The sequence below is a fragment of the Trichoderma aggressivum genome, assembly GCF_033847375.1.
Source record: "Trichoderma aggressivum f. europaeum strain CBS 100526 chromosome Unknown scaffold_005, whole genome shotgun sequence".
NCBI lineage: Eukaryota > Fungi > Ascomycota > Sordariomycetes > Hypocreales > Hypocreaceae > Trichoderma > Trichoderma aggressivum.
In genome coordinates, this window is record NW_026946371.1 from 965,457 (window position 1) to 988,477 (window position 23,021).

Below are 23,021 nucleotides of genomic sequence, written 5' to 3' on the forward strand. Positions count from 1 at the left end.
TCTCAACAATATGAGTCAAATGATGCCTTCCACTCATCTAGACTACGAAAGGGAAGAAGAAAATGGATATGGGTATCAAAAAGGGATAGATTATCAAGCGAGCCCTGAAGCGGAACAAGCATACTGTAACGAACCTGCCAATTCCAACGCGGTGCTAGATAAAAGACGGGAGGATTGATATAATGTTTAGTAATTAACCTAGCAGAACTAGTTGTTAATGAAGACATCCTGTTATATCGTATTCCCTTGGACAATTGGCCTGTGGGCCGTTCTTTTCACGGTAGTATGCTAACGTGAGGAAGTTGGCCATTAACTTATCCTGTCGAAAACATGGAGGGTATAGTTCTGGGGACCCACTGGCTAATGTCTCGAGGGAATACGGTAATTGACAGTGTTGTCATATATACTTCTAAGGTTCTCTTTTTATCTTTAAGCTTTTGCTATAAGGTTATGGGCAACATGGCTACGGGATCCCGATTTGGGCGTGCTTGATAAGCTGTCCCTATTGATATCGCTCTTATCCCTTAGGTTATGGGCTACACAATGTTCTTTGCTAGTTCTTTTTTCAGCCCTTTTTGCAGCTAAAGCGGTCTTTTGGGCGGTATTTGCAGCGGAGTTTGAAACGGGCTTTACAACGGGATTTACAGCAGCGGGCTTTAGGTTATGAGCATGTGTATATGGATGCAATACATGTAGCTACAACATCCCAATTTGGATATTATGCTTGATAAGCCACCCTAAAACGGAAAGATGATTAATCAAAAAGTCGTTTACACACCTCGCTTGGAGAGGCTTACTTCATTTTAATATCCTGAAAGGGAAGGCAACCTACAGTCAGCTGCGGAAATACTTTATAACATAAATCCGACAGCGATGCTATGTGATTCACATCTCTGTGTCTGTATAAGAGCTCAACTCTTGATTAGGAAGCCAAGAAGCATCTGGATTTCCACCCATCAAGTCGACAAAATCCACACAGTAATGATCTTCGAAAATACAAACTGTTGTAGTTTCCCAATTGCTATGGCAACTACTGTAGTTGCTATAATAGACATTTAACCTGACTAGATGACCTTGATCCAAAGGGATGCCTTTGATCCAATCGGATGATTTGCAAGCGAGCCGGAGTGAGACTCGTTAAAGATGTGGCACGCTAACGACTAGGATGTTCGCTCATTCTGCTCCCTCGAAACGGCATCGCATATAAGCAATGAGACAGAATGAAAGGAGTCCAACCCCTGAACAATTTGGTATGGCTATATGTCCATGCTTTGAGTCTTTATAACGCCGTAACTGAAGCAAATATATCAAAATGTTTTCTCAATCAGCACAACCGAATTCTGCTTCAAAGTGCTGTAAAACGACGTCATCATCTAGCATGTCAATGGAATGGTTTACTCGATACGGTCTAGCATCCGGCTCTGCACTACCGAGATGCATGGGATTGTTGCGTCCAGGAGCCGGCACTCCGTCTTCAGAGTCAGTTTGAGGATGCTTATTTCTGAATTAAACTTTTTCTATTCGATGCGCTAGAGATGACTCGCGGGTTGTCACCTGACGAGAGCCGATCAAGTGAAGCTCCCGCGATGACTTGTCGTCCGTCGTGGCTGACTCGCCCACGGAGATCTGTTTTTCTACAGAGCTTCTCTTTTGCATTTGTCATGCGTTGGTAATTGTGTCGACTGAAGCATCTCCGGTTCTCAGTTTGAGATGCCAAAATGGAAGTTCACATCTATGATACACGTTCGCATCATTTGAATCAGTTAGATATCCTATCAAATATGCCCCAAAGTGAATGCTTACGTCCCTCAAGACATGGAATCACAGCACATTAGAACACTCGGGAGCGCCTTATTACATCTTCCCTATTAACACTTTAACAATAACGACTATTCAAAATGCCCATTGATGAGAATTCTCACTTCTTTTATAATGGGGACGTCAAGATCCATGACCACCTTTACAGACAAGGCGCAGCATTGGTGTTCGTCCACGGTCATCCAGACAACAAAACGACCTTTTCCAAGCAAATCGATGAGTTCTCCAAAGACCACACTGTCATTCTTCCTACGCTTCGAGGATATCCCCCAAGCGGTGTACCGCTGGAACCCAGACGCCTACGATGGCGATGTTATGGCGGGTGACTTGGTGGCCCTTCTGGATCAATTGAAGATTGAACAAGCAATTTTTGCAGGAGGAGATGTTGGAGGCATTACTGTGCAAAAGTTGGCTTTTCTACATCCCGAGAGGCTATTGGGTCTGGTCATGTTCAATACACCAATTCTCGGCACTATGATGCACCTTATCCACCACGACAAGGAACAACAGCAGCTATCCAAGTATTCACTCAAGTACATCAAGCACAACCCCGGTGACGAGTACGACTTGGACCACGTCGTCGGCGCCATTACGGATCCCGAGTACCGCGCCGAGATTAAAGAGTATCTCAAGAACTCTCCAGAAGGCGGCATGTTTTACTTTTTTTCTCAAGAACTTTCCCGCGCGGCCCCAGGCTGGACACTGGCCGTGGAGAGAAGATGCGCCAAAAGTGAACCGAGAGCTACGGTCATGGCTTGATGCGCTGGAAAGCGGGCAGCTTTGATGGGTTACATGAGGAGAAGCGATGATGAATGGCGTAAAATAATTGGGATCGTTATGAGGATGAAATTACGGGAGCATTGTAAGAGAAAAGCACGTGTTTACGAGGAATACATGGCCAAATAATCTAGGTCCTTATATATGAAATGGCTACAATAACAGTAATTGCACATGTTTTTTCCCTAATTGTAAATGCTCGTTTGGTATATTTTGTGTACGTGAAAGCGCTTTCGGGTATATATTTGGCTTCAGGTAGATATTGTAGCAATATTGATGCGCGCGACCTGGAGCACCACCTCGGGATATTACAAGCAATCACTTCGGAGAACAATTATGTAAAAGAATAAACGTCTTGTAAATGAATACCATATGACTCTAAAATGCTATCGAGCCCGCTGTGCCTTTTCCCATGATATAATTCCTCGCTGTGCGCCCAGAGTTGCATGTACGCCCTCCCCTCTGCATGCCCACCGCCGTCCCGCCAACCGAATGCTCCCCATGGTTTCTGTCTCGATCTGAGAATATTTAAGCAGATGCGGCCTCCTCGAGTCTCTTCTGAGCCAATCCACCCAGCTTCTCAGCGGCGTCACCCAAGCTCCTGGGGTCAGCGCCCTGGATCATGGCCTTGCCGTTGACAGCAACCTGCTGGCCGTCCTTGAAGAACAAGAATGTGGGCATGGCGGTGATGCCATATCGAGCGGCGACGTCTTGGACGTGGTCGACATTGACCTTTCCAAAGGCGAGGTACTTGTCGGCGCTGTGCTTGTCGGCAAGGCCCTGGTAGATGGGGGCGATGGCCTTGCAAGGAGGGCACCAGTCGGCGTAGAAGTCGAGGGCGACGTAAGTGTTTGAGGCGAGGAGAGAGTCGAGCTGCTCGGAGGACTCGATGTGGTGGAGGTTCTCGGCACCCATTGTGAAGTTGTTGTGTGGTTGTTGTTGGTGTTGGTGTTGTTGTTGTTGTGAGGTTGTTGATTGTGTTGTCTTAACGACTCGTCAAGTCTATTCAGAAAGACTCTATATGTAGGCTGATTTGATATATATATAAATCAAGTACCGGAAAGGTGATGAAAGAAGATGAAGAGGGCAGAGGCGACTTTAAAAGTTGGAGTTGTTTTTGTCAGCGATGACCCGGATGGTGCAATGCTGATGAGGGGCGCAATTAAAGAGGCGTGGCGGGGTTGGTTCAGAGAGAGAGAGCGGGCCGCAAATTATCCGCAAGATGCCGCAAATGGGATTTTCTGTTGTTACTGTTTGTTTGCCTTGTTGTGATGAAGAGCGTTGGTGAGTTTATTGTTTGTTGTTTGCTATTGTTGTTGTAGTTGTTGTTGTAGTTGTTGTTGATTGTTGTTTGTTTGTTGGATTGAATAAAGATGATAAAACTTGATCAAGGCAGAGACTGATGCAAATATATAGATGGAATGAGGCCTAAAAGACGCAGCGATGGATCTGTAATGCTCTGTAATAACTCGGCGCCCGATTGACAATTTACGTGCGAATACGTGCGAGCACGAGCGAACTGGTGTGGAATACTTGGTACGAGGTGAGACAAGATGAGAAATTTACAGCGAGATGAGCGGCATCTCCGTGCCGCAGAAGGTACCGCCGCTAGTCTTTTACTATGGAAGAGTACATCAGAAACCACGTAGCCGCTGTAACACCACCCCGAAGCCGCTGGAAACATGAGGATTCTTTGTGGCTGATTTGGAATCCGGCGGTGACGTCATGTGGACCGTTCTGTGGCTCATTCTGTGGCTCGTGCTGCTTTTTGGTCGAGGATGAGAAGCTGAGAAGCTGAGCTTGCACAGCCACATCTCCGACATTCCTTATGTCATCACATTCTGCTGCTTAGTTATCAGACTAAGCTTACACACTCTCTCGCAATCAGTTGCCGAAATGGTGCTGGATGAATAAATAACGAAAGAATCAGAGAAAATAATGAGCTGGCTTTAGGTTTTATATCATCTGGCACCTGCTGACCAAGTCAAAAAATAATGCATCTTTCCAGGCAATTCTCATAAATACTGCACAATCTGCACACTTTATAATTGACTATCGATTTTACTAATCAATTGCTTCATCTTGTCGCCTCGCATTGATTTACCCGAATCTCCCAACACCGAGCATTACAGGTGCGGAAAGAGTCTGCGAACCCGCTTCACAGCTTGGAGCCTCAACCAACCGGCCTCTTCCGCCTTGATTCAACCTTGATTCAACTAGCAATGACTTGCCGAATCTCTCAACCCCTGGCCTTGACTCAATTAGTTGAGCCAACTGACTCTCCTCACGGCAGTACTTTGCGCGCATCTCCAACATGAAACCATCAACATGATCCGATTTTACTCTCTAGACCTGTTCCCTCCTGCAAAGATGAATTAATTTCTCATCAACAGCTCTGCTTAGAAACCAACTTGTTTTGCAAATCCATCACCGCCATCAATATGTCTCAACGAGCAACACTTTGCGACTCCTCCGAAACATCGCCATTGGATACTCTTGTCAATTGCTCCATCTCAAACCCCCAAATCGCCCCCTTGTCAACGTTGACACCGATCTAAACCCACGGGCCATCGGCTCTCGAAACAGGCAACTTGCTGACTCCATCGCGGGCTGTCGCATCTCTTTCACGGCTGAGAATCGCGGCGTTTTTCTTTTGACGCTGTTCGGGTTTCTAATCATGCCGCTTTGATCGCGGACTACTGCACCTCTTTTGATCGTAGCGCTCCGTTCCAGTGGCTGTAGACGGAACGAGCTTCCCCGCAGTGAGGCTGCATTGCGACACATCCTCAATGGATTGCGAATTTCTTAACTCGATGAGGATAGCAGTGCCCTTGTCAAAGTTCCAATAGAGATGATGCTGGAGATGCGCCTTGTTTTAGAGTTACCTGTTTAGAGACGTCATGGGAGCTGCAACATGAGTGTCTTATCTGCTGGGAGAATACACGTATAAAGGGAACCGTTTGCTCCGAATGAGATTCTCTTCATCTCCAAGCTATATCAATATAGTCTTCAAGACATTGCACTTCTCTTTTCATCACTTTATTTAGCAAAAAACACACCATCGAAAATGACCGTCGCCAGCGAGTTTGAAGTTGCCAACCGGCAATATGTTGCTACGTTTGACAAGGCCGACCTGCCTATGCCTCCCGGCCGGTGCGTTTCATCCGGCATTCATTATTTTCTGCATCAGTCCATTTTTCTGCACAGCAATTTGAAGATTCTCATGATTTGCTAATATGAGATGAGATATTCAGAAAGGTGTTTGTCCTGACTTGCATGGACGCTCGTCTGGACCCAGCCAAGTTCCTCGGCCTGGAGGAGGGCCACGCCCACGTCTACCGCAATGCCGGAGGACGAGCTGCCGAGGCGCTGCGCTCCTTGATCATCTCCCAGCAAGCTCTGGGAACCGAAGAAGTCGTCGTTATCCACCACGTATGAATTGTCCTCCCCGAAGCTTTCATGGAGATGTAATTGGCTAGTTGACAAGTTATTTGAACAAGACCGACTGCGGCATGCTCATCATCCACGAGGAGGAATTCCGCAACACTGTCAAGAAGAACACTGGCGAGGATGTCAGCCACGTTTCATTCTTGACCATCAAGGATCTGCAGGAGAGCGTCAAGACCGATGTCGAGCTTCTGAGGAAGAATGCTGCGATCAAGGACGTGCCTATTTCGGGCTACATCTTTGATGTCAAGACGGGCAAGATTAACAAGGTTGATGTTTAAATGCGTGTGCGCGTGGGGGCAAAATAGATTAACACCACTAGTATATCTCATGTTTTATTTTCGAGTTGACATTTTTTTGTTACTTGATCATGGCTGTTGACCAATACATGTCTTTTTCACGACGAAGCTCTCCTTTCGATGTCAGTTGAGGAGTGCACTTGACATGAGCCGTAATACTCCGAGGTCTTCAATTGCTCCTGCAACTTAAACTCAAAGTGACATACGCAACTCCCTTCTGCTGCCATCTTGCAGCATCGCGATTCCCTCATCTAGAATCTGTCCACGTTATGCATATAAATATTTGGCCTCGCGCTCAAACCACCAGACGAAAGGCAGAACACAACACATCACAACAAATCATATTGCAAAGATGTCTGGCCGCGACCGCGAATTCTACTTCTGCTTCAGTTGCCGCAAATCTTTCGCCTCCGCAGAAGCCTACAGGGAGCATGGCTCGGACCCTTCACATTCGTATCTCTGCATTTCTTGCGCTCATCCACGCCGCTTTGCCACGCACGATGAATACGAGGCTCACTTGGAGCACGTCCATGCCTGGTGCCCACGATGCTCTGCTTTCTTCATAGAACGCCAAGACCTCGGAAAGCATGAAGAAAAAACCCATCACAAGTGTTCGCACTGTGAGAGATTCTTCAACTGTACTCTGGATCTGTTAGACGTCTGTTCCGCCTCCCCCCCAACAAAACTCGTTGCCTGGATCAAAGGACTGACATCGACTAGCATCAGCTCATACATGAGGAGCCCACACGTGCCCGGCCATCCTACGGTTGCGTCTTGTGCGGCCGACAGTTTACCACAAACTCCGACATGGTGCTGCATCTAGAGCACCGTGACTGTCCGACAGGCATGGAGCGCTCAATCGTCAACAAATTGGCAAGACACTTCTCCCAATCGTCTGAATACACTAGCGGACGGTTCAATTACAAATGTCCCACTTGCGAGTAGCAGTTCAAAAGCATGGGCATTCTGTTGCAACACGCGGAGAACGACGATTGTGAGGAGGACTTGAACGAGAGGGGGACGCCCCTGGTCATGTTTCTTGCTTTTATGAAGAAGGGCCTCGTTTATATCCTTAACCGGAAGCGTGAGCGTGAGCTTGAGGCTCAACTAGATGATTTCTCTGACGAGTGAATCAGTCACTTGATGGTAGCCAGCATGATTATGGAGAGGATAGGATAAATCATAATACTACTTGGCATTGCGTAGACACCAAAAGATCACTTGTAAAAAAAAGAAACATCTGAAAGTGAGACTGTGTGAATATACTCTTCTATTTTATCGTTGAATGCAAACTCAAATATACAATTGGGCTTCTCTGGCTGGATATGTACCTACATATCCAGTGCTCCTACTCAAGACTTTATTACGATCTTGTGCAGTCACACTTGCTTCAGCTGTGGTAGCATAAATATAGCACACGCCTCTTTCTATGTTTTCCGTAACCACATCGACCATATAAGTACGTCACCTACACATGTTTATCATATCGACGAATACATTCTTGATCCTCGCATGTGTCATGATTATTTTGTCGCCGCTCGTTAGACGTAACCGACTCCAGCGATCTCATCCTACCGCAACATTGCCTATCTCTCCCATCCAAATAAATACCTTTGTTCACAGACGGTCCTTCAAGACATGAATCATAGAAAGCCACCGATGGCGCGGCCATCACAACAGCCAAACACGCAGCAAAGTCGACCGGTCCTTTACAGCATGGCACATAGACCGCCACTACAACAACGAAACATGGAGCAAAGCCAGTCGCCTCTTTACAGCACGGCACTTAGACAGCCATCGGTGGCCCAAGAACAACCACGACAACGACAGCAATTAACCAGAGGACGAAGTCGATGGGCGAGGGTGGAACAAAGTCAGCCGCTATACGAGGACCAGGGTCCATCACCAAACTTGCAGCAAAGCCAACCAACAAACGCAGAAGAGAGTCGGGCAATAAACGTGGCACAAAGCAAACCGATCGACGTGGCACAAAGCAAACCGATCGACGTGGAACAAAGCAAACCGATCAACGTGGAACAAAGTCAACCGATCAACGTGGAGCAAAGCGAACCAGCAAACGTGGAACAAAGCCAACCAGAACAAAGCCAGCCAACAAACGTGGGACAAAGCCAACCGATAGATAAACCCGAACATCGTTGCGACCGCTGTAGAATAAACTTCCCTTCGTCACATAAACTGTGGCAGCATATTCGGGAGTCAAATGTACACTTTGTGTGTGAGATTTGTTACATGCGTGGACACACAGCCGATTTGATGTCGCCCGATTTGCTTGATCGTCATTTATCGAATGCGCACAACTATTGCTACACCTGCAATAAGACCATGCCCTAGGGGGGTGTGCATAACTGCTGTTCTCATTGCGAAGAGTCTTTCTTGGATGAACACCATCTGCAAAGGCACAAAGTTGAAGAGCATCATAAGTGTTTTGATTGCGGAGAATGTCATAAGAGTGCTCAGCTTCTGAAATATGTGAGTCAATCCCAGGAACTCGTGTGTCGAGCGAGTGGGAAATGGAAATGTGTAGGCACATGCAGCTGACTTGATAAATGTCTCTGATTTAGCACTGGTGCACGGAGATATACAAGAAGAAAACGGTCGCCTGCTTTGGATGTTCCGACATGTTTCCCAGCGTCGCCAGGATGATGATGCACCTACATATGGGGAAATGTCAATCCGGATCCTGCTATCAAAGGGTCGAGGCTCACGCAAAGTCGTGGCGCGGGTCAACTGGATTCGGCATCTATATGGAAAATGTCCGGCTGTATGTGTGTCCAACTTGCGGCTACATGCATTCCGCTCTGAGTCCTCTGTTTCGACATGTTGAAAGCCGCGTCTGTGCCGAGAGTTCAAGTACGAGCGGCAACTCGGTCAACTCGTTTCTCACAGACCTGACATCTCACATGAGCCGGCAGGCTTAACTATATATGCCTGGTGGCATAGGTCGATCTTTGGATTCTGCTCAGCGATGCTCATATTTGGCTAACATTGAGCGAAATGTCACTTAAAAAGAAGATATTATAGCATAACTACTATAATACCAGCGATCCATTACATAGCACTACAATTCCTGTCGTTGGTGCTTTGACTATCTGTGCATTTAGGGAGGCTTGGACCTTTCCCCAATCAACGCAATCATCAAGTCCCTGTAGTCTCCATCCGGGAGCTTCTCGTTTAGCTGAGTCTTCATCAGCTTACCATGACTATTCTTCTTGCTCGCGACGTGAAGTCCCTGGAGCCTCTCAATGCCACTCCAATACAATCGAAGAGCCCTGTATGTGAAGGTGCTATAATGCCATGTCGACTGTTCCAGCGTTTTCCACAAGCCGACCACGTCCGATTGCCCGCTATCTGTTACGAAATCGAGGATATGCAAAAGGGCCTCTTCCGTGTAGCCGGAGAATTTTCGTGAGATGTCCTTGTCTAGTTTTCGTCCATATCTCTTGTTGTAAATGCCCCTCATGGCCCGCAACTGGGCGATATTGGCACTCGCCAATATGTCCACGATGGGAGAGACATCGATGCCGGGAGGAGCTTCAATTAGGCAATAAATCTCTGTAGCTTCATGTTCCATCTCAGCGTATATGGCGGGGACTGCATCTTCGGTTCTGGTACCGAATAAGATTGGGCTGTAGAGTTGGAAGAGAGTGTCGTCAACCTTGTTTCTGATAAGCTGGACCAAGTCCTCACCTGAAGTAATCTTGTACTTGTTTACAATGGCACGAATATCAGCGTTAGAGCGACATAGTAGAACGTCGTCTAGTGCTGTTTTGTTAGTAACATCACCGGAGAGGGCTCCCTGCAGAGTATAAACATCAAAGTCGAGGGGGCCCCTAAGGAGAGCCAATAGGGCGACTTGGATGAAGCCCTGGCTTTTTTGTTGGATTTGGTCGGCTAGATGAAGGTTGGTTCGGTTATAGTAGTCTTCCTTCAACCGGTGAAGGGCTCGTGGATCCTGGAATTTGGGATTGGTCAAAACCCTGATGAGTGTCCTATTATAGCGGCCATCTCCTCTCATTGCTGCTTGGAGTCTATTGATATAGGCAGTGGTATCAATGTGCTGCATACAGACGTTTTGACTTTCATCATATCCTGGAGAAGCCGGCGTTGGAAGGATATAGATCTTGTATTGTTGCTCCTCCGAGACTGGAGCGTATCTGGACCGTTGCCGTAGCTGCCATTGTAAATTGGGCTGTGGCTGCTATGGATCATATTGCAAGGGTTAGAATACGTGCCGGCTTAGAAAATGGCGATACTTGGGGAAGTGTGGTCCATCTTACCAAAGTAACATCTGTGTGTGGTGCATCTATGGACCACTGCTGAGTGTATTGCTGCGAATGTTGTAGATATTGCTGGCTACCTGCAGGTTGTTGTCCATACGGAGGCTGTGAAGCATCTTGGGCATATTTGCTAGGCGGTATCGCACCGTAATTAGGAGTTATATGGGTTGGATACAGGTGTGTCGGAAGAGCTGATAAGAAAGGATGAGGGGGGCGATGTTGGGCTACATGCGGAAGCGGCCCAGAGTAATAGTAGGACTGGTTCAGTCCTGGTGTCGAGTTTGGGTTCGGGGGAAGTGAGCTGTTTGGCTATTGCTGTCTCTGGTGACCAGGTGTTTGACCAAATTGTCCGGAATTGTAGTCCATTGCGGGTGGATGAATGATTTTGATGGCCGATGAAGAAGTAGTTGCTTTGTACCATGAAGAGGCAAGTCTGGGACTCCAAGGCCGGAAGTACTGTAATTGCTCTTGCCACACGATCGACTTTGTCGGGCTACACTTGATCTTTATGCACATTTGATACCTTTTTAGAAAGAAGACAAAAGAACAGCTTTGTAGACATTCAGGGTCAGTCTTGGGGCTTTCATGCGGCAGTGCCATTGGGATAGCACCGCGATGTGAGCGTAGCTTCTTTGTTAGATGTAGCCAAAAAGTCTCAACAAAGGTTTGAACAAAGCGATTGAGCCTGTCTCAAGACATCCAATGATATTAAATCGTCTACCAAGACAAAGATATTTGTTATTAGGCGCCCGTCAGCTGACGTTTATCCATGATGTTGCTGTCTTTGTGAGAGGGATCTGGTGAACAGCACGAACAAAGGGTTATTCAGGCCTTTGATGCAACGCAATGGCTTCAAAGAGATGCGTCCCCAGTCAAATGACACGATGGAAATAGTGTGTAACTAGACGCAGTGTGAGATTGGTTTATCGCGAGCGCTGCTTGTTGTATCGCTCGACTTCCATCATGGTCTTGTGAATAAAATGTGCTATATGCATACACACACACACGCACACACATACACACATATATAGACATGACGGAGCGCATTACACAATGCTGTTTCCATTAGTATTCATCAAATACTACACTTACTAAGGCTACCGCCGGCAGTCACTTGACAGATGCCTGAATCTCCGCTAGGGGGTGACATGCCTCACCTAAACATAGATCCAGATTCGGAAGAGCTCATGCAAAGCATATGGGATTCATCATTCGATTGTTTAGAATTATTTTGCTTATGTAACTGGCCAGGACAGATGCCGTCGCCGAGCGCGAAGCGGCAGAGTGGCAGTTTCGGACTTGGATAGACAACTTAAGAGTGTTCATCCAGAGTACCAGCCTGGATACGCAACTATGTGGAGAGAAAAGTGGCCGGATTCGTCAAATGATTATGATTGATTACACGTCTTGAAAAAGAATTTATCTGAAGGTGTGCAGCTTGTTATAATTTACTCTCCTCCATTGGGTTTAACTGACCTGACCATGTTTGTATAGCACTTAGATTACTCTCTTTAGGTTAAAACAAGCCCTTTAATAGAACATCCCCTAATGTCCCTCTTTTTGGCATCAACGGACCTTTAAAACGGTTGGATAAAGCCACCTTCTTCTCCTTTCAAAGGACTCAAGATGGGTTGACCAGGAGAATCAGCCAACGGTCTTTTCTATTGATGTCGGTGGTAACAATACATGACTTGCTAGGACTGTGTCTGCAAGCACTAATAGTCATGGAAATTCCTCCTGCCGATTTCTGGGAATGAGGTAGCGTGATTCCTTGTCCAATATATGTATCTAAGGAGGTGTTTACCGCAGAATTATACAGCTTGATAAAAACAGGAAGTGATTACTCTGCATAATATACTCTCATTCTTCTAATCCAGGAACATTAATGAAAGATAGAAAACACAAGATTACTATTGCTAGCCACTCGAAAATCTATAGTAGCAATTAAAAAATGACAATGGATATAAGTATTTCTGTGTAAGTCACTATTATAAAATCCCGGATGCGATTGAGGGGCAACTTCAATCATGATGTTGTAAGAACATCTACATGTACCTAACGGAAGATATTACCCACCTCGACCATTTCCAAAATACCAAGACTTTAGCTAATATGAGCTTGACAGACTCCAGATACCGTCAACGGTTAACACAAGTAACCATCAGGTCCTTGTTTTTATTTTCCATTGGCGTTTATTGCTAAGCTTGGTTTCATACTTTTGCTTTGGTGGCGAACCATGCACCTTAACGTACATATGCTTCAGAGACAAACCGTAGAGGCTCAGAGAGTAGTTCAAATGTAGGTAGACGGATAGGTTAAGCTGCATAACTGGGCAATTTGTTTTATTATGTACACAATTGGTAGAAAGTATAGAATGGTTTCAATCTGAACGTTGGGTTTACAACTAGTCCTGTAACCATTTGAAACGTGCATGAGAGAGTGTATATATAATGCGACTTTCACGACATGATAAACACTAATATTGAAGCGTTGACAAAACATTGTGTCCAGTGGATGTCCCTTGCTGGTATGTTGCTGCTTTTTCCTCGCGAATCAGATCAAAGCCCATGAGATACACCTCGTCATTGTTATCACGGGATACCACTTCCCCTGGGCGTGCATTCTGTGAACGGACAACTACAACGCTCGATGAAGTGATATTGTTTCTTTGAAGAAATCTCGTGGTGTGGAGAACAAAGACGGCTTCCGCGATTTTGTAACTGATTGTGAAGCAGTGGTTAAGAGAATATGATACAGCAGGGAAAGGATCCAGTTCGATTGACTTTGCCAATTTCATCATTGAGGAAATGTAGCTTGGTGATACATGTACAAATAAGAGACGATGGAGTCTTGGATCGTACAAGTATTCTTTCACGCCTAGAAGAGAGACATCGGTGGTCGCTGGATTTAGGCAGCTTAATGGAGCAGACAGCTCGCCCATTTCAGTCTGCATGGCTTTAAATTCCGGTGTTCCTACAAGAACGTCGTTGGAAACCCTTCTGCTTGATAATATGAGCTGTTCGCCGTTATGCTGTAGAGGTAGAGTAGACACATCTCCTGCGGCTTCAACCTCAAAGAGAAGATCACCAGGAGTCTAAAGCAATAGCTGACCCGCTTAAATCTCCTCGGCAGCCGAGTTTAGCGCCAGGAAGCTTTGGGGCCTACCATTGGATTCGACTCTCGGAGGCGCTCCCAAAACCTGTTCGGGTTCGGCTTGCATAAGTGTATGTTGTATCACCTCCTTCGGAAGGCCTAGAAAGCGTACTCGGAGTCGCTCCAACCTATGAAAAGTTTTTCGTTCCTGGTGCCTCTGTATTAGATCTATCAGATCTCTCTTCTCGGCATTCTTAAAACCCTGACCATTGTGGAAGTCAAAAAGCTATTCTATCACTCCTTCTGAGGCCCTGTAGCGCATAAAGGGCAAGGCTACCGATATAGCTGGTGGCCCAGTCCAATAGTACCCGGTAATAGTCAGCTAAACACCTCCATTATTTAGTTTCCGCAAGCCAAAAGCTCCTAAATTCCGTTCTAAACGATTCGTCAATGACCTTGTATCACTAGATAAGGCGTTACAAGCCTCCAGAAACTTGATAGGGTTTCGGTTTCTTACAGAGATGGTCTGGGTGAACGTGTCCGTAGAAGCTCCCCGCTTCCTGGGGAACATCGTCTGATGATTTATCCTGCGAAAGTTGATTGGAACTGCTAAGCGAGCGCTTTTGAATACGAACTACTGTCGGTGAGTAAAGGGCACGTCTGTTGGACGCATTTCAGACCATAAAGATACTGCCTGCCTTGATATTGAGGGCGTACAGGCTGCTCTTATCCGCGTTGTAGATTAATGACTCAAATCTCGGCGACTATCTGGCCATTCAGCAGCAAGAACAGAAGAATAATACACAGCCACATCAATGAAGCACTGCATGGGTATTAATGGTGCATGCTCGAGGAGCGTAACGCGGAGCGTAACGCGGAGCGTGCCCACCAATAGATATGGCTAGGGGGTCGGGAATGTGATGCAACTATAACTTGTGTAACTTCCCTGCCGCAATTCTCACTGCCCACCTTGTTGCCTAGGATTTTGAGGCCCTCGATGTTGTGTAGAGATGAAAATTCCCGTTTCAAATAGTTTGTTGAAGCTCATGGCTATCAGTAAGCCCATCAACTAAGTCACGGTTATAATCTCAGAAGGCGACGGTGTTGTATATGAAATAGCAAATAGGCAACGAGCGATTGCTGAATAAAGTCTCAGTAACTAGATGGGTAGCTATCAAAATACAAGTGAGAATAGTAGTCGAATTTCCTCGGGCAGCTATAGATGACCCAGACTACCAGTGCCCACTACCCAGATGACTACCACCCGTTGGGAACCACGTAGGTAATTTGTTTACCTCGGTTGTCAGTCTCTGCGATTTGCTTGTAGCCCTTTAAATCATTTTCATCAAGATCAAGCTCTTCAATCTCGTCAAAAGCAATCTCCGGTTCCTCTTCCTCTTGTCCTTTGCTGTCCACGCCAACGAGTTCAGCACCGTCGTTATATGGCTTGTTAACCCACTCTCTGGGACCAAAAAGCCCCATTCTCTTCTTGTACCGCAGTTTCTGAACTCTGATTGCAAAGATGTAGTCGTTATGCTCTCTGTATTGCTGAGTAATAGTTAAGCTCCTGGATCCCGTTATCCTCGGCCCGATCGAGGCAATAGTTGGGATATTGACCCCCAAGCCCAGAGTTCCCCCCATACTCGTCATCCTTGTGGCTTCAAATGTTGGCTCAGAGCCTTCTTCAGTTTGAACTCTGCCAACCTTGATGCCTGTGATGTAGAAGACGGGGCGATAGTTCGACTTCTTTAAGAAGGTCTGTACTTCTTCAGCTTGGCCGGCATCATTATAGTCCTTCTGTGTGGGTTCGAAGTCGGTAGTATCTATGGCCCTGAAGTTGTGCCTTTCAAAATTGCCGCGGGCGCCATTGACTTGACCTTCAAGTCCAATGCCCCCAAGAGCGGCAACCCTGAGTTCAACACCGGCATCCCCATTCAGCGCAGCATCCGTTGTAACATCGGCATTGGTTTGAGAGTAGTGATTGAGACGTTCCTCGTCAATCTTGGGCTCTTTCCCGGCATTGAGCCTGGTCACCCCTTGGATGCCGGTGATGATCGTCCCGAGCCGTAGTCGATTGACGGCAACCCGTTGCTCGACTTTGTGGTATACATAAGCACTTGTAACCATGGTAACAATATAGCGTGTTATTTCCAATGGCAAAAGATAGCTTCGACTTCTTGGACGACTTTACTGGGAGGGCTCTGTTTTTCCCGGAGTTCTCGAAGAAGGATGAGTTTAAGGGGCGCGGGGATTGGGAACATATACTGCTCATATATATAATCTGTGGCACACCCTAACTTCGTTAGGCACTGCTGCATAACAACGGCGATTTGGTCGTGTGTGTAGCATCGACTGGCTATTGGTTCTTGCTCTCTGTATGTACTCTACATTCTGTCACACACACAGCCGTGTTAATATTCAACCAACGGCAAGGTAATGAAATCAATACCGCTTCCAGCACCGTTCATTGTGCCCCCAAGTCTGCTGAATTATTCTGGTGATTGAGTCTCATCTCGAACCAGACACTTGAATCACCCTCAACGGTGTATTGGCGACTTTAAACACATATCAGCCTGTCCATGCCTTCAAAGTTCTCCGGTCTCCGGAAGCCCCTCGCCAATATGGTCTCAGGACCGAGGAAAGTTCTACGGCGGCTCTTCGGGGCGAAACAAAAGGGCAATATAGTCCAACCTCCAGAAGCAGACACACCAGACTTAGCCGCCATTCCGCAAAGCTACGACATCAACGAAATCGGGAGAATATCCGAGGGCAGCCCAGAACCATCTATAGATCGTGAAGTGGACTATGAAGCTTCAGAGAGTGCTATGGGTGTTGTTCAACCGAGCTCTCAGGAAGACCGAAATGATCCCAGCGACCTAAGCGAGGTTAAAAGCGTACTGCTTGGTTCGACCGAAAAACTTGGGAAGACTGATATGCTGTTGGCTAGAGCCTATTTCGAAGAAATCGGCTATGAAAACGTTGCTGAGGCGTCCAAGAAGCATATGGAAAGCCGCGATGAAGAGATACAAATGAAACTAGGACGTGACGGGCAAACACAATCATGGAGCAATGAAGAAGTCTTTTCCATCGCTCAAAAAGTCTTGACAGTCCACGAGGCTCTCGTTAATAATGTACTGCAGACCGAGATAGGCGCTTCTTTGGAGCCAGAATTTTCGACCGACGATCTGGTTGAATTTAGGCTACACAGCGGCGAGTTACTAAAACCAAGGATTCGGAAATATTTAGAGGCCATGTTCGCGGCTTTCGCTTTACAGCTAGACTGCTGCAAAGTGAATCACTTCATGCGGTTAAAGTTGACAGGCTTTGTGGATCAGGTTGATCATGAAAAGCCGACTTTCTTTGATCTGTACCTGTCAAGTGGACATGATTGTACGCGGTCTTACTGGGTAGAGAGTAGATGTACATTTACAAGGCTAGTATGCTACTTTGTCGGTAATATGACATTTCAGCTGACACATTGGATAGAGAATTAACTCAGGGAGAAGTTACAGACTGTACTTTGATCAAGAAGTCTATACTTGATAAGAGAAAACTGGATGTCTTGCTCAAAGAGACTTATAACCAAAACCACAACACACAAAATACTTCGGCAATGAAAAGCACCCAAGAGAATTCACGCCCCTTACAGTTAAACGTTTCTGAGGAGCTCAGCTCGTTAGCCACGCCGATAGTATCGCTAGCAAGCCTAATGAAGCAATATGCGTCTTCCGACCATATCCGACGTGTCTGGAACGCTGAGCCATTCTCGCCAAATGAAAGAGACTGGCTTTGCCTAAACCTGTCTCTGTCGTTGTTTCACATGTCTAGTCGCAATTGGAACAGGGCGACATGGTACTCTGATGATCCTAACACAGAAATTGGAATATTCTTTCTCAGGGATCCCAGTACTCAGGAGATTGTAGATAAGACACGGCCATATATGTCATGGCGCCTCCAAGAGGAGTCTGAGGTTCTTCAAAGGACTGCAAAGGGCCTTGTCTATGATACCCAACTTTTGAGCTTTGCTAAGCTATTGATTGAGGTACACACATGGAGAAAGCTTGATCTCACCCCTGAACCAAAGTCCGAAGAAGAACTTCGCTCCCGTCTCCGGAAGTATATTGACGCCAACATCAATTCACCCAGGGACCTCAAGCTCATTTCTGCTCTCAAAGCCTGCCTGGGCCATGTCGGGCGTATTGACGCTACTGCAGAGGACAAGCCGGAACGAATTCAGATGTATGTTTTCAAAAACATAGTAACACCATTGCATGAGTATCTGGGCACTCCCAATCTGCCAAAATCCACATTGGCGGCAATGCCCCCGTATGATCAAGCTGTGTTAGACGGTTCAAATGAGTCGACAAATGACACGCCTATATATGACACCCGTATTAATGACGGCAAGCATGAAGAAAAAAGGTAAGTCCTATAGTCCTTAATCCCCCAAAGGTGAGGATCTTTTTTTTCACGTAGATTCACTAATACTTGAACAGTCCATATGAAAAGCAAGAATTCTGGAACAAAATGGAGATATTCATTAAGAACTACATCAGCCCTCTAGCACTGTCGGATGATGTTAAACCATGGCCCGAAAAGAAAGTCCGGATAGCAGTTATTGATAGTGGTGTCAAGGAGGAAGACGCAGAAATCGCGGCAGCAGCAATTACTGAACGTATTCGAGGCTATCGGAACTTCACTTCTCCAGATATAAACAACTGTGAAGATCAAATCGATCACGGGACTAGGGTCGCCCGCCTCTTGCTTACTGTAGCACCGGAAGCCGAGCTCTACATTGCAAAGGTGACAGATGCGACGAGAATACCGAAGAATCAGCTCCATCGCATCGCTGAGGTAGGACTCCGCACCCTTTGTTTGATGTTAAAGACTCATGTGTTTAACGGCCCTCTGATGGGCTTTAGCCCCCCCCCCCCCCCCTTTAAAAAAAAAAACGGCTTGCACCTGTGACGATGGGATTATGGGATAATACCGGTCTATCATTCACAGGCGGTTTTCAAATTCCTTGTGAACAGTTTGCTAACTAAGAAGCAGGCCATTAAATGGGCTGTACTGGAATGGGACGTCGATATCATCTCAATATCTCTAGCACTCTACGATGAACATTATGATATTAATGAGGAGATCACCGAGGCACTTTCGCCTTCGTCTCAAGATGCGAAGCGCAAGCTCGTGTTCGCCGCCGCCGGGAACCGAGGGCCTTTTGAACGACGAGCATTTCCGGCCAGAAACAAAGGAGTCATCGCCGTCCATGCCACAGACTGGAGCGGCGGGGGGGCGAAGTTCAATCCGAACCCCGAGGGCGAATTAAATCTCTCGACTCTTGGCGAAAATATCAAGATACGATGGCCGGATCCCGACAACCATGGTGAAATGGGGGACGCCTACATATCTGGCTCGTCATTCGCAACACCAATTGCAGCCGGGATTGCTGCAAACGTCCTTGAATTTGCGAGATATAGGTTGAAATTGAATGGCTGGAAGAAAGATGTGATTTACTCGCACCCTGGTATGATGAAAATTCTAAAGGCAATGTCTTGTCGGAGGGAAGGGTATGACTTCGTGCATCCATTGTTTCTCTGGAAAGAAGCGTTTCAAGGTTCCATTTGGAGATTACCGTATAATGATCCGCAGAACATTTGTGAAATATTGACCAAGATCATTAGTTCTTGAATACTTGGTTAGATTGTACGACTATCAAGGTGTATGAACAATATTGAACTCCTCCTAGGTACCTACAAAGTGCTCTCACTCTAGAAATTATGTAGCCTCCTGTGCCAATGACACACATACAATAACGATAATTGCTCTTTGCAATCAAGCAGCGGGCAACTACATGTACATTGAGATCAGCACATGACGTGTTATTAAGCGAGAGAATGGTAGCACAAGCCAGCCCCGTGCGATTTAGGCAAAGCCTTCTCAAAATCCATAGCCAAGGTTCAATTTCTCCCAGTCATCATCCACAGCTCCAGCTATCAATTACCTCACGTTAGCCTAAATATGGACCTGGTCTCGAAAAAACCCACGCAAAGCATTTCGGATGCTTCGCAAAAAGGTGTATCTTTGTTTCGGTCATGTTCTTTGCGCACTACGCATGCCGTCATCGAGTTCCAAGAGATGGAGCGGCTGTTCAGAGCTTGGACAGAAAGGTTGAGTGTCTTCAGCCAGAGTGCCAGTCTCGATATGCGGCTGCGCGCAGAGAAATATGATAAATTCCGTCCGATAGTTATGGATTACCTAGACGTTTTGAACGTAAACCTATCTCTCGGTATGCGAGTTATTGTAACACAGTCTCTCGCGTCCGTCTCAGCTAATTTTACCGATGTATAGCACACAAAATAGTCTCTTCGAATAAAAACGAGCAAATCGTCAAACAATCCCTTGAAATCCTCCTATTCTCTATCGGAAAGTCTTTGGAACGTTTGGATTGGGCCGCTTCTGCCATCGGTCAAGCGTCCCAAGGCAAGTTGATCAACAGAACCATCGTCTTCGCAAGGAAGCATGACGACTTCAAGAGGCTCACCAGAATGTTCTCCTTGGTAATCCTTTGGCGATACGCACCGAAAGATCAGTTGGGTAATATGCCTCTGAAATCCTTGGAAGCTCTCATACCTTCGGAGAAGAAGATTCTGCAGCGACATCCTAAGGGCTTGTTTCTAGCCCTCATCAAGACTTCCATCGTCCGACACTTTGGAATATTATACGAGCGCAATAGAAGAGACAAAGAGAACAAGGGACTGGCAGCGCTAGCCATGAGATCGCCGAAACCGCAAGGTTCCACTCCAGCGGATGGCGATACTATCACTGCGCAGTATAAATCTCCCCAGCCGAATCAACCAGCACCCGGCGAGGCAAATCAGGCGGCCAAACGAGACGACGAGGCACGATCAGAGAATCAGCTAACGGTACTATCGATTGACGTAGACCGCTACAATACGGGACGCCCTACTTCTGACGAGAAACCCGCTCCCCTTGTCTCTGAGGCTGGCGGGGCGTCATTTCCTAGAGCACCCAAGATCCCGAACGGACAGACAAAGGGCACTTGTCCAATATGCAAGCAGGAGTTTCCTGCAGAAGAGTTGCAGGGAGCTAAGTGGATGTGAGTTCCTACCTGGCAGAGATCAATAACGAGAAATTTCATGCTGACTTCAACAGAGCTCACGCCACTAAGGATATCAAGCCCTATGTCTGCATATTTGGGGACTGCATGTCGGGTATTCAATTCTTCGAGCGCCGCAGAGATTGGATTTACCATATGCATGAATTTCACTCGTCTATTTGGATCCCACCCATGCTTGACCTATGGAGATGGGAGTGCTCTTTGTGTTGTTCGGACTCTGATACGGAATTTATTTTTGAAGAAGGAGTGAAAACGAGCTTTATGGAGCACCTTGAGCAGTCACATCCTGATACTGATACGGAGTCGCGGCAAGGCTTGGTCAATAATTGTGCGGTGCCTCACTTTCGGTCCCCGGATCATTGTCCAATTTGTGGAACTCTTCACCAACCGGCTATCCCACTTGAACCCCAATCAGAGACGGCATCTAATTCAGGGGCTAAGGAGACTGAGAAAGCTGCTCAATCCCAGCATAAGCCCAAAGTGAGATTTGCTGCGCCAGAAAGGCCGACTGGTGAAGATGAACGGTGCCCAGCAGAGAGTTCGTCGTTAGACCCGCAGGACTGGCGCTCGACCCGAGCAACAGGTGACCAGGGAGTCGAAAATTGCATTGCCGAGCATCTAAGAGAACTGGCTCTCTATTTTTCAGACCGCCTCAACGACGACGATGACCAACGAGACTCCGACATATCATCAGGTAGAAGTTTAGTCAGTGATTGGTTCGACGTCGAAAGTTTGCCGCAATAAGGCCTCGGAGATGACGACCCAAGGCCTCCCTCATATATAGGCGATGAAATAGACCGGTTTCCCGTTCCGGATGAAGAAAAGGTCGAGATAAGGGAATGCATAGCCAGAAACCTCCGAGAACTTTGTGAGAAACGCGACGAGCAAACCAACTGGAACTTCAATTGGGTCGATGGCCATCGAATTGCTGAGCCAAACATGTCCGATGAGGAACGAGAAAGATTGTTTCCAGAGAATGACCATCCGGGCAACGACGATGGCTTACAGTCTAGGGCCTCGGAAATTCAAGAGCTTGACGATCCTGAGGTTAAAACAACTGCTGAGCCAAAGGTGTCCGATGAGAAACGAGAGAGTTTGTTCCCAGACGATGGCCACCCGGGAAACGGCCATTACTCATGGTCAGAACTCGACTCTCGTGAGATCAAAAACACTAACAAGCTTCCCTTGGGGGTTGCAAAAGACCTCAAATGCCAGCGTGATAGCCCCAGGCGCAAATGGTTCCAAACGTTGCTGGAAAAAGCCGCCAATGTAAACATTCGAGGTGATGCGGGCAATCGTTCACGCGGTAACCAAGATGAGAACAAAATTAGGTCAAAGTTCCTGTCGCGTACTAAGAAAAGAGCACGATGAGAGCCAGGTGCATCGCTGATGGCAGAGATTCAGTACCTGACATCAATCAGATGGCAGAACACTGCTCCGGAAAATGAAGCATTTTGGCAAGTATGTCGATGTTGATGCAAGATGGAAGCTATGGAAAGCGTTTGGAATTCTATGGTAGCTACTAGTAGGTATTAGTTAGGTCCTAGGTAGGTCTAGTTTACTAAAGTCTACATGATACTGCTCAATACTCAAGTTCGCAAGGAAGCCCTGCCGGGATATATCACGAAAACTGGAAGATGGAAGTTCTGTATATCAGCTACCAGGTAATCCAAACAACTGATTTGACAAAATATCTGTCACCTTTGCTTTGCAAAAAAACGACGAAAAAGAAAAAAGCACTTCAGTAGCCAGAGAATATCATTGGACCTATATCATCGCGATCCTCTCATGGCTCAGCGTCGAGTATAAGGATTGCTAGCCCACCGGCTTCAACAATGCACATAAGGTACCTGTAATAACGTCAACCCTACAGGTAGGTATCTGTTCACGTATTGCATCTTAGTACCAGGTATCTTTGCGGCTGAGTAATGCTGTCTGTCACAAGAAGACTGAAACCCTTCAATCCATATCAATCTCTGGTTTCCTGACAGGCGGCTTTTCCGGCCGGTCTGAGGGCCGTTTCTGGAGAATACTTGAAACACGCTCTCCTTCTCCTGGTACCCGCATTTGGGGGGGCGCTGCCCCGGTTCTGGCGCCAACAGACTGGGTAAAGAAACAAAAAAGGGATCCATGGCGGGAAAAAGTAGA

The 23,021-nt window shown here is 46.7% G+C and overlaps 6 protein-coding genes across 6 annotated transcripts; 3 read left to right on the top strand and 3 right to left on the bottom strand.

The window, feature by feature from the left end:
- Window positions 1-2,034: 2,034 nt before the first annotated feature.
- Triagg1_2208 (uncharacterized protein) lies at window positions 2,035-2,577 on the top strand (the record flags this gene model as incomplete). The annotated part of the gene is made up of 1 exon (XM_062896364.1): window positions 2,035-2,577. The coding sequence occupies one exon, from the start codon at window positions 2,035-2,037 to the stop codon at window positions 2,575-2,577; it is 543 nt and encodes a 180-aa protein (XP_062759064.1).
- Window positions 2,578-3,123: 546 nt separating this feature from the next.
- Window positions 3,124-3,510, bottom strand: Triagg1_2209 (uncharacterized protein; the record flags this gene model as incomplete). The annotated part of the gene is made up of 1 exon (XM_062896366.1): window positions 3,124-3,510. One exon carries the CDS (start codon window positions 3,508-3,510, stop codon window positions 3,124-3,126), a length of 387 nt encoding a protein of 128 aa, XP_062759065.1.
- A 2,152-nt stretch (window positions 3,511-5,662) lies between these two features.
- Window positions 5,663-6,323, top strand: Triagg1_2210 (uncharacterized protein; the record flags this gene model as incomplete). Its single annotated transcript, XM_062896367.1, has 3 exons — window positions 5,663-5,748; window positions 5,850-6,027; window positions 6,096-6,323. 3 exons carry the CDS (start codon window positions 5,663-5,665, stop codon window positions 6,321-6,323), a joined length of 492 nt encoding a protein of 163 aa, XP_062759066.1.
- Window positions 6,324-9,459: 3,136 nt separating this feature from the next.
- Window positions 9,460-10,377, bottom strand: Triagg1_2211 (uncharacterized protein; the record flags this gene model as incomplete). The annotated part of the gene is made up of 1 exon (XM_062896368.1): window positions 9,460-10,377. The coding sequence occupies one exon, from the start codon at window positions 10,375-10,377 to the stop codon at window positions 9,460-9,462; it is 918 nt and encodes a 305-aa protein (XP_062759067.1).
- A 4,612-nt stretch (window positions 10,378-14,989) lies between these two features.
- Triagg1_2212 (uncharacterized protein) lies at window positions 14,990-15,859 on the bottom strand (the record flags this gene model as incomplete). Its single annotated transcript, XM_062896369.1, has 1 exon — window positions 14,990-15,859. One exon carries the CDS (start codon window positions 15,857-15,859, stop codon window positions 14,990-14,992), a length of 870 nt encoding a protein of 289 aa, XP_062759068.1.
- A 452-nt stretch (window positions 15,860-16,311) lies between these two features.
- Window positions 16,312-22,244, top strand: Triagg1_2213 (uncharacterized protein; the record flags this gene model as incomplete). Its single annotated transcript, XM_062896370.1, has 8 exons — window positions 16,312-17,122; window positions 17,203-18,154; window positions 18,229-18,586; window positions 18,785-19,259; window positions 19,707-20,021; window positions 20,084-20,852; window positions 20,909-21,567; window positions 21,658-22,244. The coding sequence occupies 8 exons, from the start codon at window positions 16,312-16,314 to the stop codon at window positions 22,242-22,244; spliced, it is 4,926 nt and encodes a 1,641-aa protein (XP_062759069.1).
- Between the last annotated feature and the right edge of the window lie 777 nt (window positions 22,245-23,021).